Below are 16,729 nucleotides of genomic sequence, written 5' to 3'. Positions count from 1 at the left end.
GCGGGCAACCTATATGCAAGCTGGTTGAGTAGAAGTGTTACCAATCTCATTAAACTAAATATTCCTATTGTATGCAACGTACTTACCAATGATATCCCATTATATCTATACCCTGAAACACAAGTGTCTAACCCGCCCATCAGCAAAAAGAGCAAGGAAAATCTAGTACTCCCGAAAGCAACAACGCTTGAAACCATTGATTCTTTAATAAATAATTTACGGCCTCACGAAAACTATGCTTACGCTGATGGGTCTGTTCAAATGTCAACAGGTCACACTGCAGCAACCTGTAGAATATACCAAGACAACATATGCACACAGACCCATCAGTGCGAGACTGAATAACTGACTGCGCTCCACACATGCAGAATTAGCTGCACTACAACTTGCCAATAACGTACTGAAGAACAGTGGAGGAGTAATTTTCTGTGATTCAAAGTCAGCTCTTCAGGCCTTTAAAAACCCAACATGCAAAATAGATACTAAGAATGTTGTAACATCCATTATAAACAACATTATTAATTAATGCAAAGATGCAAGAGTTTCAGTCTCATTTGTATGGATACCATCTCGCATTGGTGTTGTCCAGCATGACGACACAGACAAGGCAGCTAAAACTCCATGTGATAAGCCTGAAACTGAGTTGGATATGGGCATTCCAATTTCTGCTGTAAAAGCCACAATATTTCAGCTACTTAGGGATGACTGAAGAGCAGTTACTGACACACAACGCCAGAAAACACGAGTATACAGAGCGATGACATGTTTAGAACCTATAATTATATGAACGGGCAGCATAAAACATCCACTAGACAGTGTGATATTATAATTGCCAGAATTAGGCTGGGATATTGATATCTATGGCAGGTGGCTGCCGGTAATGAATCTCCCAATGGTGAACATTCCAAATGTAAACTATGTGATGCGTGTTAGTGGCTTTACAAGAATGTTAAAACATCTATGCTATGTACTCTCATAAACCCAATGTACCTTCTTGTATATAGATAAATAAATAAATAAATAACAATAAATTTGGAACAATGTTACCTGCAATAAAGAAATTCTGGAGAGCTACTGTGCAAGGGTTAGGATGACCTAGCCTAAGCATTTTTATACCATTTTGACAGTTTTCAGTAACACGATTAACGACGTTCGGAATATAAAGTTCCTCTCTCATGTTATGTATCTTTGTGGTACAAGGGCACCAAAGGATTATCCTCAAGGCTTCGTTCTGCAATTTTTCATGCCCTCCAAGCTTGCTTTCAAACATCAAAGCAAGCAGAGGCGCAGCATAATCCATTAAAGATCTGATGTATGCAAGGTACATCATTTTGAAAACATTTACATTTTGACATTAATATTGGCACCGTAGCCTTAGTGATAACCTGTAACAACCTCGAGAGCTCTAAGCCTCTCTTTATATTGACGACAGAGGGGGATTTGCAATTATCGATTCAAGCAACTTTCCCACAATAGACGTTAAGTTAATTGGCCGATAGTTTGACGCAAGTGATCTATCTCCTTTCTTGAAAATTGGTACCACATTAGCAACCTTCCACCACTCTTGGCACTCTGCCTGACTAACGATTTATTAAATCATCGATAACATTCTAAATATATCTTGGTTCTTATACTTTAAATATTGTTACATTCAACATTTAAAAACAAAGTTTATATCTGTATTTTTAATAGAATATAAAACATTGATGTTCATCAATGCATCTCTGTGAATTATAAAATGTATCAGTAATGTGCAGCTTGTGATCCCCACCTGGCTGGACACTGATGTCTAGATAGTTTTCATGTGTCTGGACACCAGTGATGTGGTTTTATTTAACCATATCTTGGCTTTCACTTAAGATATACAGTATACAGTATTTCTTGAAATATAATTACATTAACATCTACATGTCTTTCTTCTGACATAGATTTTTAAGGTTAATTAGCATACATGCAAACGAATTACACAATTTATTGGGTGTGGTGCAGGCTTCACTTCCTGAGTGAAGCCATCAACTATAAAAATGCATATATCTTTGCTTTCACTTGTTATATTTATGACAAAGGGTTTAAAATGTTGCTTATATTGCTGCCTTTCAGATGACATAAAAAAACTTTCGTTTATTACAGTATCTAGATAAAATTAACATTGATTTTCAAAAGATTGTAGTTCCCATTGATAGGGAGAGGAGCCTATGGACAGCATCTCCAATAGAAAGGGCGAGAGTTGCCATTGAACTTTAATTTAAAATTGATATATTTGATTTTGATTTGATTTGATATGATATATCTTTGTTCTCCAACAAGATATATTTCCTTTGGTACACTCTCAATAACGATAATATCTCGGTCTTTCTGAAGACATATAATATTTTTGGCTTTATTGGCGTATATTTGTTAATTATACAATATATCCCACGCACTGGCAGATATACCTGCAGAACCCCATCAAGCAGATATATCTGCCAGTACGTGGGCGCCTACACTCCATGACCAACAAGCTATTGAACGCCACTATAAAAAATATGTATCTATCTGTCTTTCTTCTGACATATAAATAGTTTTGGTTTAATAAGTTATCAAGATGTCTTCAACAATATTTGTGTGTTCGTCTGTTCCAGCATGGTTGCACTGTTCCTGACTGAATCTCTTCCCTCATGCTGGACACTCATGAGCTTTGTCACGCAAATGCATTAACACGTGACGTATTAAATTTCCACGGTGTCTAATATTTTTGCCACACTCAGCACATTCAAAAGGCTTTTGGTCTGTATGCGTCATCCTGTGAGCCTTCATAGTTCCACGCTGCCTAAATCTCTTTCCACACTCTGGACACTCGTGAGCTTTGTCATCGGAATGCACTAACATGTGACTAATTAAACTCCCACGGTGTCTCATTTTTTTGCCACACTCAGCACATTCAAAAGGTTTTTGATCCGTATGCATCATCCTGTGAGTTTTCATACCTCCAAGCTGACTGAATCTCTTCCCACACTCTGGACACTGATGAGCTTTATCACGCGAATGCACTGATAAGTGACGTATTATAGATCCACGTTCTCTAAATTTTTTGCCACACTCATCACATTCAAAAGGATTTTGATTCGCGTGAATCATCCTGTGAATATTCATACTGCCACGCTGACTGAATCTCTTCCCACACTCTGGACACTCATAAGGTTTGTCACCCGAATGCACTAACATATGGGTCTTCATAATTCCACGCTGTCTGAATTTCTTCCCACACTCTGTACACTCATGAGGTTTCTCACCTGAATGCACTAACATGTGAATCTTCAAATGTCCAAGTTGAGTGAATACCTTCTCACACTCTGGACACTCGTGAGATTTGTTACCCGAATGCACTAACATGTGACGCTTCATACTTACAACATGACTGAATCTCTTCCCACACTCTGGACACTCATAAGGTTTGTCACCGGAATGCACAAACATGTGAGTCTTCACATGTCTAAGACTAGTGAATACCTTCCCACACTCTGGACACTGGTGAGTCTTCATCTTCTTTATGATAAATGTAGTTTGTGTGAAGGTTTTCTCCTCGGGATGACTGCAGAGTGATGATGGAGACGTGTCATGGTCCAGCGTCAATGTTGACGGTTGGGCAAGGCTAGAGTTGTTTCTTAGAGTTAGACGATGTAAGCAGTTGGCGGTCAATGGTGGTGCTTCTTCTTTATGATAGGTGCAGTTTGTGGCAAGGTTTTATTATGCTGGTGTCTAGACACTCTCCAGGTGTTGACGAAATGACACCCACGTTCAACAAGCGTTCCAATGTGTTTTCTGGTTCCATATCTTTTTTTCCCTACTTCTTATTTTTTGCTTATAACTGGTTTTCTGCATTTATCAGCTATATTTTTGCTTATCTTTTCCAATTAAGGAATGTACTTGGAATTCTTTCTTTTTACGTTATACCAAACAATTATATACTTTTTTAAGGAATCAGTTTTCTCCTGGTGGATGCACTCCCTGAGTTAACCCGAGAACTACTAACACTAATGGCCTTGGAGAGGACAGGAAGCCGGCGGATTGTCAAATATGCTCCCATTTGTCTTTGAAATCTTTTTCCAGCGGTACTTTAAAAGTTAGGAGTTTTGGCATTTATGGCTACGCCGGGTAGGCAGTTCCATGGGTTTATAATCCCAGCATTGATAAAACCTTCTATATTTTGTTTGGTAATAAATCATCAGATAAAATTAATTTAAGAATTAACAATATTCAAATTAGTGAATATGACAGGTTCAAACAAGACAGATGATAAATTTCTTGGTGTTTTCATTGATATCAAATTAAATTTTCAGGGCCACATTCAATATACAGTATATTTAAAAAGTTTCTAAAACAGTTGGCATCCTTTCTAAAATGAAATGTCATGCCTTGGTAATGCTTTATTATTCTCTCATCTATTATTATCTTAATTATGGTATTTGTGCTTGGGGTTCTACTACCCAAAACCATCTACGTCATGTAATTACTCAACACAAAGCTGCTATTAGAACAATATTAAACTCTGGCCCCAGACAACACTCGACATCATTACTTAAACCTTTGAATATGTAAGATATTAAGTCACTGCACATCCTCTCTAGCATACCCTATATATTTAAAACTCTGAACTGTATTACCAATCCTGACCTTAAATGCTTTCTAGAAGGTTGTAACAGAACCCATGGGCACCACACCAGTGGTGCCTATTTGATATTCCAAGAGTGTGACTTAACCAAACTAGAAATGCTCTTCAAATTAAGGGACCCAGAATGTGGAATGACCTTCCCAACCACTTCAATGACTGCCCCCTCTCTCAATCGGTTTAAGAGAAAACTAAGTAATGTCCTCGTGGTGCAGTGGTAAGACACTTGTCCTGCACTTCGCTCATTCATGTCTTTCTATATTATCATAAAATCTGTATATTATTTGCTAATCTTCTTAAACAATTTATATATATATTAGCTTACCTCTTGTTTAAAATTAAACATTTACCCCTGTCCAACCCATAAATAATTTAACCAAATTATTTTAAGTTATGCCCTAAACTGTATATTAGTGGCTTCGATAGACTAATAATTAATAAACCACTATCATGCTTTTCCTCATATTTTCAAATTAAAAATTATTATTTTTATTGTTATTACATAGGTGTGTGTGTAACTCGGCCACAATAACAACAGTACAGAAGTATTTTTCATTTTTTTTTTTTTTTTTTTTTTTTTTTTTTTTTTAAAGATATATACAAGAGTTGTTACATTCTTGTACAGCCACTAGTATGCGTAGCGTTTCGGGCAGGTCCCTGGAATACGATTCCCGCCGCAAAGAATCGTTATTACAACCAAGTACACATTTTACTGTTGCGTTAAACAGAGGCTACAGCTAAGGATTTGTGCCCAGTAAATCCTCCCCGGCCAGGATACGAACCCATGACAAAGCGCTCGCGGAACACCAGGCGAGTGTCTTACCACTGCACCATGGAGACTGGTTCTGTTTCAAGTGTACACATAAGCTCAATAGGCTCGGGAACCTGTACGTCAGTTGATTTGACAGTTGAGAGGCAAGACCAAAGAGCCAGAACTCAACTAGGTGAGTACAGACAGGTCAGAAAACACAAAGCACTCACTATGTTTACATCCACAAGCCATCAAACCTTTACCACTTTATACTCACCCTATGGGATATATTCTGGCTTGGGTCCAATGTCCTCGACTGACAATTGAGGATACCGAATTTTGATCTCTGGGCGGGACAGAAATGGTTGGATACATCATTTCACCTAATGCACCTTTGTTCATCTAACAGTAAACAGGTGGCAAGGCATTGAACAATTGCTGTGGGTTGCATCCTGGGATAGGCCAGTACTCACTGCTCAGCCTGTGTGAGCCTCCTCCACTCCTAGTAAACCAGGAGAGAACAGTCATCAATGTCCAAGGCCTTAAACCTTGAACAGCTTTCCCCTCAGAGGCTCATACTTTGCTACATCAGTGGTGCAATTTCTTGTGGACACGGAACTCGGCAGTCATACTATAGAAGCTGGCCAAAGAGAAGTTTGGTAAACCATACAGGTTTCCTGTTCCCAATAATGGCAACCAAGCTATAAGATTATAAAGAATTAAATAGAAAAAAAATTAACCAATGTTCAAATAGGATATATCCTCAAACCATTAATGCTATTATAGTTTTAACATTAGAATGGATTTTTAAGGTTAGGAATATAAATTTTAATTTATGTATTTTTAATGTATAAAGGACCTATAAAAATATGCCATATCACATGTAAGTACACAAGAAATGGTAGGACCACACATACACATGCTCATTGAAGGGGTTTCATGTTATACAGAATTCACTTATTGCATCCAACACTGAAATCATAAGATTTAGCTTCCTCTTACTAAATTTTGAATTTGCTAGCCCTTAAGACTAGCAATCAATCAAAAATCAATTAACGTGCACAATCAACATCTTACGACATTCCGTACATTCTAGTTAACCTTAAAGAATAAATCCAACTGAAGACATGTTATGGAATCTTTGGTTTGGTTGTGTTGAGAAAAACACAGGGCAAGATAAATAGATAATGCAGATATAAGTCTAGCGATGGCTACTTACAGCTATAAAATACTACAATAGCTCAGGGGTTTGGATTAAATCATTTTTTAAGAGAATGTTAGAGCCTCTCTGTGGATTATGATTACACTGGTTAGGGGTGTTGACCAGCATAATTTACTGCAGAATACGAGCTGTGCTGTCACTAGGTACAGCATCGCACTTCAGAATATGAGCCGTGCTGTCACTAGGTACAGCATCGCACTTCAGAATATGAGCCGTGCTGTCACTAGGTACAGCACCGTACTGCAGAATATGAGCTGTGCTGTCACTAGGTACAGCACCGTACTGCAGAATATGAGCCGTGCTGTCACTAGGTACAGCACCGTACTGCAGAATATGAGCTGTGCTGTCACTAGGTACAGCACCGTACTGCAGAATATGAGTTGTGCTGTCACTAGGTACAGCACCGTACTGCAGAATATGAGTTGTGCTGTCACTAGGTACAGCACTGTACTGCAGAATATGAGTTGTGCTGTCACTAGGTACAGCACCATACTGCAGAATCTGTGACGTGCTGTCACTAGGTACAGCAGCTTGAGCTAGGAAATGAGTGCCTTAAATCCTAACTTTTTGCCTAAAAATTGAAGATCAATTTACTTTAGCTTCTAGAGATGAAAAAAAAAGCAAAAGATGCTCTTGTGCATTCATAGTACTAAATGTACTATATATGTGATACAAATTCTACCTTAAAAGTGAAGGCAATTCCCTCTTGCTGGGAACCAGTAACTTAATTTTTAACAAATTTAGATTACTTTCAGAAAGAATACAGTACAAGAAATACCACACAAATTGTGTGTACATATATTCATCACGAGTATAAATATTATACTCGTCATGCTGCAGTAAGAAGTCAGAAAAATGTATTTTCTTCTGTATAAGTACCTCTACAACTGGGGAATTCAAGTCAAAGCATATTACATAATACAAAATGTATCTGAACAACATCTTGTGAAAGAATCTGCAGTACCTGAGTAAGTAGGTTTAGCAGCCTTGGCACCTGCAGGCACTCCACCTCTCTCCACACACCATTGGCATTGTCCATTCTTCATAAATAATCTACACATTATTGTACGATGCCAGTCTACCCTTACCGAACAAATAATGCCACTGTCAGCATTTCTCAAACCCTTAGTCATCAGAAAAGTGAAAAATATGATCACATATTTTTAACATAAGTAACAAACTGACTGAACTTACCGACATTTAACATAAGTAACAGTTCTGGACGTATCAGCATCACTTGTCAACATGACAATAAAACGCACCATATGTAAGATTAACTTTACAGGCATGTAAGCGTATTAGAAGCACCATTCTAGATTTCCACTCTGGGCTGAATCAGAGTATTGTATATCAAGAATAGTCAAACAAATAACAAGAGAACCCCCCCTCCCCCATGTTTCATACTGAACAAAATTCAGTATGGATATGATGTCTTTATTGTCCAAAAGGACAGCTTCATAGCCAGCAGTTTCAAATGTGGGCAAAATATTACTAAAACTGTGGTAAAAAGCTTAAACACTACTATGATCTGTAGGAACTTTGCTATCATCATCTTTTTCCATTTCTATTCTCTCTTCTTGAGTTGAATCATTTTCCTGGGACATTGCTAATGACAAGCTTTCCTTTGCATCAATATCCTCTAAAACAAGTTGAAAACTTGGGTTGTCACTAGCAAAACTTGGACTTTGGACACCATTATTAGCAGGTGAAAGACCAGATTGAGATGACCACGAGGGAGACTCGTGAAGAAATGAGGACGTAGACTCTCCGTGAAGAACAACCTCAATGGACCCAGTCGAGCCAACTGTTGATGTGTGAACGCAAGGATGTTCAGTTGTGTAAAACTTTGCAGGTAATGCGCATGCACCCCATCCCAATGTTGGACTTAACTCTTCATATCTGCGGAAAGAAATGAGCCATGTAAATTTGATCTGACATAATGCATATTCACTGTATGTACTCTATACTTTGTATAATATACCTAAACTCCACTAACTGTATCTAATAAAAACGAAAATGAAAGCCAGTGGCTTGTGTAAAGTTTCCCCTCTCTTGTATGTGGAGTTTATCTAGGCATATCTTAATGCTGAAAATCATTCTTGCTTTGACTGCTTCACAATATCATTCCATTGTTATAATATTCTTTGAAAAAGAGTACTGTACATTTCATAGGTATTGTACATACTTTAATATTGTATTATCAACATTTAAACAACCAGGTAAAATATATATCTATAGGAAACAGAAATTCCCACCTGTGGGTAATACAGGCATACCAAACTTTAAATGTTGCTATAATAACAGGATTTTGCAATTCTAATTTTTTTGTTGTTATCCTTATTTTCAAAAAGATGCAGCACTCTTCAGCAATATGAAAGATTGAACATGGATTAACATTTTTTGTTTTTTGTAGAACCAGATCAAACAGCCTTCACAAATTCAGTCTGACCCCCTTGCAATTTTTCAGGCATTTTGCAACATTTTAAAATTATAGTACAGTATATTATTAATTATGGTTGATCCTAAGTGTGCTGCACTTCATAAAGTATCGTATTTATACTTAGAAAGTTTCGGGAGTGTAGCAACCTGCTTGTCAATATAATTATGCAACCACATCTCTCGGCAACTCTCTCCTCTCTGCCCCACACCAACCATGGATCAAATACATCAACTTAGACAAAGACATGTGTGGCAAAGTTGAGAACACTGGACACACATGTTTGGTGTGTGGTGGGCGGTATGGTGGTACTGGATAAATCTTTGTCATAGAAGTCATGGTTTCCCATGAAGGTGGGTGGACCCATCATGCAGCAATAGGTTCCAGGGAAAAGTCGTGAGGTCTGCTAGTTTTTTTATCAAAATAAACAGCAAGGAGAACCAGAGAAAGGTTATCAAGCTAGATATTATGGCATGAATTTAGGCAGCCAGTGTAAATGCTCCACTATACCACTGGATTTAGGGTGGTAGGCAGCAGAGGAACCACAGAAGATCCTTCCACAACAACATCCTGCATCCCAGCCTACTACCAAAAAATTAACCTCCTGGCCTTCCACTCCCTTGCACACCTAACATATTCTAGAGTAGGTGGTGTGGTGCATATTCAATGTTTATGTTCATCCATTGGGTGTGTTCCTGCCTCCAGTGTCAACAATCCAAGGTTCACTGCAATACAAAAGACCCCCACTGTAAAACTTCCTTTGGCAGGTAGCACACACTGACATCAGAGCACCCCAACTAACTTTCATCCCATAGCCACTTCTACGTCATAACTTGCATCGACTGGTTCCTCAGACGGCCAAAAGCTGTACCTAAGTTGGACAAGACTGCAGGGTCTGTTGATCCCACCTTCTTTCATGGTTGTATTTCCAAATTTAGTGTGCACTCTGTTATCACTGACCAGGCTCATCAGTTCAAGCAATTTCTATGTGTGGAAAGATATCATGCAGTTCGTTGGTGCTGTGCATTACCACACCATGGCCTACCAATCCAGGTGGTGTCACCCAGAGTTCAACAGAATGGTATAATGTTTTAACTAGAATCTTAAAGCCATGCTCTGGATGCAGTCATGTTGCCACACCTGACTGAGCTTTCCACTGGCCCACTACAATATTTGTTCCTCGACAGAGGAAGACGGCGATTTCTCTGAAGTGGACCTCACCTATAGTTACCTCTAGCTCCCCAGGAAACTCCTTGCCCCAAAACCCTCCATGCTTTGTTGGACCCATCCACTGTAAACCAATGATTGTTGTGACAACCACTGTAAACCAATGATTGTTGTGACAACCACTGTAAACCAATGATTGTTGTGACAATCAACACAATATACATGTCCCATGGTTGATCACTTTGCCAAGCACATTTTTGTACGAGTTAATGCTATCCACCGACCACTGTATCCACCTTATGAGGGACCTCTCATAGTGATCACCACTACTTCAAAAATTCTTCAACATTAAATGCTGAGGTAGACACAACCACATCTCTAGAAATCACATTTAAATGAGCCACAGACATTGCTATGACTGTGCCACGTTGGCATTACAATGAAAGTATAGGGCCATCTTAAATGGAAATATATCTGACTAGCAAAATGCGGGGAGTTAAATTATCAAGAAAAACTACGTCAAGAAATTTTTCTCCTTCCAAATGTGATATTAGATTCATCCAATCAACTGTCTTGTTAAAATTCCCTATGGTGGGCAGTCGAGTTGTCACATCCATACTCCATGCACAAGACAAGCAAACTTTACATCATATAAACCTCTTACCTAGGAGGTTTCTCAGTCAGGATGGAATAATAGTCTGGAGGAAGTCCATCGAGTTTTACAATCTGGTCATAGGTTGGAGGTTTATCTTCGGGATCTGGCAAGGTTGGGCCTCTTGAGGTCTGTAAAAAGAATGATGGTTAAATTTTGTAGCCATCTTGATACAGTATTATTTAAAACAACAAATAAATTATTAATAAATAGCATCTAAGTACAAAAGACTAAAAATTGGTTTGTACATGTTTCATAAGTGAATACAAAATACTATACAGTACTCTTATACTGTACATACATGTATGAAATTCTCTATAAAGCAAACAACAACAATGGATGGAGTATTTTTTATGAAAATGTGTCATGACAATGTTTTAGTGGGAGAGTCAACCCCAAGCACAAAATTATGCCAAAAAACAAACTGATACTAGGAGTCACAATTGATCAAATGTCAAACAGGGCAAAGGGGTGGAATTTCAATTAAATTATTTAATAACTAAAACTGGTGACCACAGTACAGTTAGAGCAGTTAGGGTGAATTAGAAAGCAAAATATTAATAGAATATTTAACTACAGTATAAATATGAATTATTTACATGTACAGTAGTATTACGAGTTAAAAGTTAAGTACAGTACTGAATATATAATTATATAGTGGTACCTCGGGTTACGAACGTCCCTGTTTACAAACTTTTTGGGTTACGAGCCGATTTGTTTGGAAAATTTTAATCTGGTTACGAGCTTTGCATCGGGATACGAGTTTGTTGATACACGTATGGCCGACCTAGCATGTGGTGGCACGGCGATCGCGCCTCAGTTTACCAGTGCATCACATCCAGTGACTATCCTGCCTGAATTCTTCACAAGAATTTACAGTTTTTTGTTGGATTTTTTGGCCATTTGAGTATAAAAGTTGTTATTACAGTGTATATCTCGCCATGGGTCCCAAGAAAGCCAGTGGTAAGGTTCAAGGCAAGAAGTCACATGTGAGAATGACCATAGAGGAAAAACGAGAGACGATTTGTAAGCATGAAAATGGTACTCATGTTGTTGAACTACCTAGGCAGTACAACAAATATTCAGGGGAAGGAAGGAGGAGGCAGTAGAGAAAGTCCCTTCCTCATTAATTAAGAAAATGTGTGCAGTATGGGAAGGACTGCAAAGTTTTGCTGAAAAGAATCACGTAGATAAAGCTGTAGTAGGCCGTTGCATTTATCTTTTTAATGACAATGTGATGCCTCACTACAGACAAGTGTTGCAAAGAAGGGAAAAACAATCTTCAATGGAACGTTTCCTTGTGAGAAGTGAGAAAATCAAGCATTGAGCCACAACCAGGATCTCTTTACTAATTTTTAGGGTTGCAAGCTCTATTTCTTTGTAAAATTGAAATCGGTTTATGAGCTTTGCCTCGATTTGCGAGCTCGTTGATACACGTATGGGTCGACCAAGCGCGTAATTCCTGGTGGCACAGGCGACTGCACTTCAGTTTACCAGTGGCTCCCGCTTAGTGATGATCGCACTTGAATTCTTTGTAAAGAATTTAAGTTTTTCAGCTTTTTTGTTTTCTAAACATACAAATAATTATTATATATACCATGCCATGGGTTCCTCAGCAAGTGGTGTGCAGTATGAGAAGAAATGGAAAGTTTTGTTGAAACAACTCGCCCAAATCAAGCTGCAGTAGGTCGTTACCTTAACCTTTTTAATGACACTGATGCCTCACTACAGACAAGTGTTAAAATGTAGGGAAAAATAAGTCTCTATGGAAAGATTCTTAATAAGAAAAACAAGCAGTGAGCCACAACCAGGTCCTAGTGGTATGCAGGCAAAACGTAGGAGAGAGGGTACCCAAGAGAAGTCGTCGTTGTTTCCCTTCAAAAAGGTAGGGAAGGGAATTCTGGTTTCCCTTCAAAATGCATAAATCTTTTGCCAGAGAAGTCATCACTGCCTAATGTTATAATGGAAGGGGGCCCCCTTTCCAAACACTAACACCACCTCTCCTCCCCAGCAAGCAGCTGACTGGGTAATTACCCTGGAATCAGCAGGTAACTTTGTTGTTAATTGGTGAGGTGGAGTAAGGCATGGTTCATAAAACCCCCCCTCTCAAGATATTACAAACAAAAGTGGTGTAGAAACAATACAGAAATAAGCAATTGTCACAAAGCAATATTAGATATATAAATATAAAGCCAAAGTGTTTGTATTCAAACACCTCAAAAATATTGGGTAAACTAATCCACATTTCAGGAAATAATATACAGTATCAATATCGGAATTTAATTATGAAATTTGGCATAGCCAAGGAAGCATATGTAATTTGAACTATTTTTGTTCCAAAAGGGTTGTTCCTAGGACCCTAATGTTCCAAGTTTATGTAAAGGGTAAATTTATTTCTGCAAACTATCCTTACCCAGAAGAGTTTGCAGACAAACCAAAGAAAGAGGGACATAAAAACGAAAGATTGCAGAATGTTACAGAATGGTCTTGATAAACTGCAGATTGGGCAAAGAAATGGTTACTAGAATTCCTAACAAGTGTAAAATAATGAAAATGGGAAAGGGAGAATGGAAACCAGAAGATATTTACATCACAAGGAAAAGGAAACTACAGTATAGGAGTTGGGAAGAGATAAGGATTTGGAGACTATATAATTCCAACACTATTTCCAGAGGCATACAGAAGCAGGGTTACAGCGGCAGAATATAGGATGCAGGCAAACATTGTTCTAATGTTTAGAACCCTAAACCAGGGCCCTTTCAAGGTAACCTATGTCGCCTTTGACCAATATCTGAATTTGCGGCACCGGCCTAGATGCACTCTTAGTGGTGCATAAAGCCAAAATTGATAAAGTACAAAGTCTTACTACAAGATTAGTGTCAGAGCTAAGAGGACTAAGCTATGAAGTAAGGTTTAAGAGAAAGACCAAATCTGGAGAGAAGAAAACGGAGGGGACAAACGCAACATACAAACTACATACAGTATAATAAAATAATTATTATATTGAGGAGAATTGACAATGGGGCAAGGGCAGCCTCTTTTAAAGTGAGAGAAAGTATGAAGAGAGGACATAGATGGAAGCTGGAAACCCAAATGAGTTGAAATACAAGGAAATACTCTTATCTGATATGGGTGGTCAACAAGTGGGCTACATTGATTGTTGTGGAAGCCAACTATATCCACAACATCAAGGATAATTATCAGGAGAAAGCGTCAAGCCATTACGACCATATTGCCCTTGGAAGGGGTCAGGATAAGGATTTGGGATGGGTCAGGGAGGGAAGGAATGGTGCCCAACCACTTGGACGGTCGGGGATTAAACGCTGACATGCATGAAGCGAGACCGTCGCTTTACCGTCCAGCACACTCAAAGTGCTAAACTTCACTTGAGGGTAAGAGTAAGAGGCCAGCGCTGCCCCACACCACCACTACGGTGATGTAACACTTCACCAAGCACTCTCAGCTGACTCTGCCGCTGGAATGTGCAGGTTCCACTTGAGCATGATGGCATAATTTTGCTTTGCCGAATAAAAATTTATTGCTTAAATTATATATCTTATCAAAGTTGTGTGTGCTCTGCAGTGACGAAGGTAAATAGGGAAGGAGGGAGGGGTGAAGGAGGGGAGGGGTGAAGGAGGGGAGGGAGGGAGGGAGGAAAGGAAGGTGAGGGAGGGAGGGAGGTAAGGAGGGAGGTAAGGAGGGAGGTAAGGAGAGAGGTAAGGAGGGAGGGAGGGTGGTAAGGAGGGAGGGAGGGTAGAGGAGTGACTGTAGCAGCGGGTGTGGGACTCAAGGCCCCAGCACACACACCCCTGACAATGGAAATACCCACAGTGTCCATGTAACTGTTATCCTCAGGTGCAAGAGTTGTCGTGGTGCCGCGGTCGGGAGCCTTGACAACCTCCTGGTCATGTCCTCCTTGCCGGCCCTAATTAAATGGACATAAATGGCGACATGACCAGCTGTGTCGTCATGCCCTAACCGGAGCTTAAGTCCTGGTAAATGCATGGCAACGCTCCGGGAAGAGCAGTCGACGATACATTGTATATTTTCCTGTGTTTGAGGTTAGGGGTCGGGAGCTTTTGGGCAAGACAGTCCGGCTCGGTGTTGTCTCTTGACTCACCAGCCTCACCAGACGTTGCAGGGCGACTGGTCTTTCTTAGGGGATGGTCATAGGCGACTTGCGGTATAGTAACATGCCCACTAAACCTTTGCATGAAATGGCAAATAATACTATTTCCAATTTCGCTAAGACCCCTTCGACGCTAAAATTACTGGGACGAAGAGAAAGTGGAAAGATTAGAAAATTTTGCAAGGGGGTAGGAAGGTTTCTATATACATACATTATATATATCATATCTTATATACCTGGTTGATGGGGTTCTGGGAGTAGTTCTACTCCCCAAGCCCGGCCCGAGGCCAGGCTTGACTTTTGAGTGTTTGGTCCACCAGGCTGTTGCTTGGAGCGGCCCACAGGCCGCTCCAAGCAACATACTGTGGTGGGTATGTGGGCCCACCCACCACCATACTGTGGTGGGTATGTGGGCCCACATACCTACCACAGCCCGGTTGATTAGGCACTTCTTGAAGAAAACTCTAGTTTTCTCTTGAAGATGTCACGGTTGTTCCGGCAATATTTCATATAGTCCATGGGAGGACGTTAAACAACCGCGGACCTGTGATGTTTATACAGTGTTCTCCGATTGTGCCTATGGCACCTCTGCTCTTCACTGGTCATATTCTGCTTTTTCTTCCATATTGTTCACTCCAGTACGTGATATTTTACTGTGTTGATTTGGGGCCTGTCCCTCCAGTATTTTCCATGTGTATATTATTTGGTATCTCTCTCGTCTCCTTTCTAGTGAGTACATTTGGAGAGCTTTGAGACGATCCCAATAAATTAGGTGCTTTATCGCGTCTATGCGTGCCGTATATGTTCTCTGAATTCCTTGTATTTCAGCAATCTCTCCTGCTCGGAAGGGGGAAGTGAGTACTGAGCAGTACCCAAGACGGGACAACACAAGTGACTTGAAGAGTACAACCATTGTGATGGGAGTCCTGGATTTGAAAGTTCTCGTAATCCATCCTATCATTTTTCTGGTTGACGCAATATTTGCTTAGTTATGCTCCCGAAACGTTAGGTCGTCAGACATCATTATTCCCAAATCCTTTACATGTTGTTTTCCTGCTATGGTTAGATTTGATTGTGTTCTGTACCCTGTATTATGTTTAAGGTCCTCACTTTTACCGTATCTGAGTATATGTATATTATATAGCCTATATATAATGATTAAATATATTATAAAGGTATCAGATAAGTGACATCTGATATTGTGGTGTGTGAAACACGATAACCAGTTCATCAATCAGGCACTGTGGGAACACGATAACCCGGGCATCAAGTTAAAAATTGCTCCTTGCATTTACGTTGTTTATGTTGAGATTTAGGCTTTTTAGTTAGGTTCTAGGAACAGTTTAGTAATTTAGCGCCGTTTGTTTACCCAGAAGACGATCTGCCAATCATTTTACTCACAGGTAAACTACTGTGATGAACAGTGAAGAAATTGTGTTCAATGTTCCCAGTACCCTGTGACCTAGCAGTAAATAGATACCTGGGAGCCGACAGCTGCTACGGGCTGCTTCCTGGGGTTGTGTAACAAATAGGAGGCCTGGTCGAGGACCGGGCCGCGGGGACGCTAAGCCCCGAAATCCTCTCAAGATAACCAACCTCAAGATATACCCTCACCAGGGTGCCAACTTGTATCATTGTGCCTTGTTCATGGTACATGGTTACTGCTGGCACTGGTTCAGTCGAGTTGGATTGGTTCATTGGTTCACTCGTCTTTGACTGTGGC

At 39.7% G+C, this 16,729-nt stretch overlaps 2 protein-coding genes and 1 non-coding gene across 7 annotated transcripts in view; all 3 read right to left on the bottom strand.

Moving 5' to 3' along the window:
* LOC123768447 (uncharacterized) overlaps positions 1 to 16,729 on the bottom strand; it is a 487,820-nt gene that overhangs the window by 58,088 nt on the left and 413,003 nt on the right. The gene's annotated exons all lie outside the window — the stretch shown is intronic.
* On the bottom strand, positions 5,871 to 6,063 carry LOC123769582 (small nucleolar RNA U3). The gene has a single exon (XR_006774276.2). It is a non-coding gene; the product is annotated as a small nucleolar RNA U3 (small nucleolar RNA).
* LOC123768469 (uncharacterized) overlaps positions 6,226 to 16,729 on the bottom strand; it is a 90,348-nt gene continuing 79,844 nt past the window's right edge. For all 5 annotated transcript variants that reach the window (XM_045759058.2, XM_045759048.2, XM_045759039.2 and 2 more), the window contains exons 4-5: positions 10,890 to 11,008; positions 6,226 to 8,520 (exon numbers count right to left, since the gene is read on the bottom strand). In XM_045759058.2, coding sequence (XP_045615014.1) covers positions 8,133 to 8,520; positions 10,890 to 11,008 — 507 coding nt within the window. In that variant the 3' untranslated portion in view covers positions 6,226 to 8,132. The remainder of the gene's footprint in view (positions 8,521 to 10,889; positions 11,009 to 16,729) is intronic.

Source organism: Procambarus clarkii, chromosome 86, assembly GCF_040958095.1.
Source record: "Procambarus clarkii isolate CNS0578487 chromosome 86, FALCON_Pclarkii_2.0, whole genome shotgun sequence".
Classification (NCBI taxonomy): domain Eukaryota; kingdom Metazoa; phylum Arthropoda; class Malacostraca; order Decapoda; family Cambaridae; genus Procambarus; species Procambarus clarkii.
This window is presented reverse-complemented; position numbering and strand designations above follow the sequence as displayed.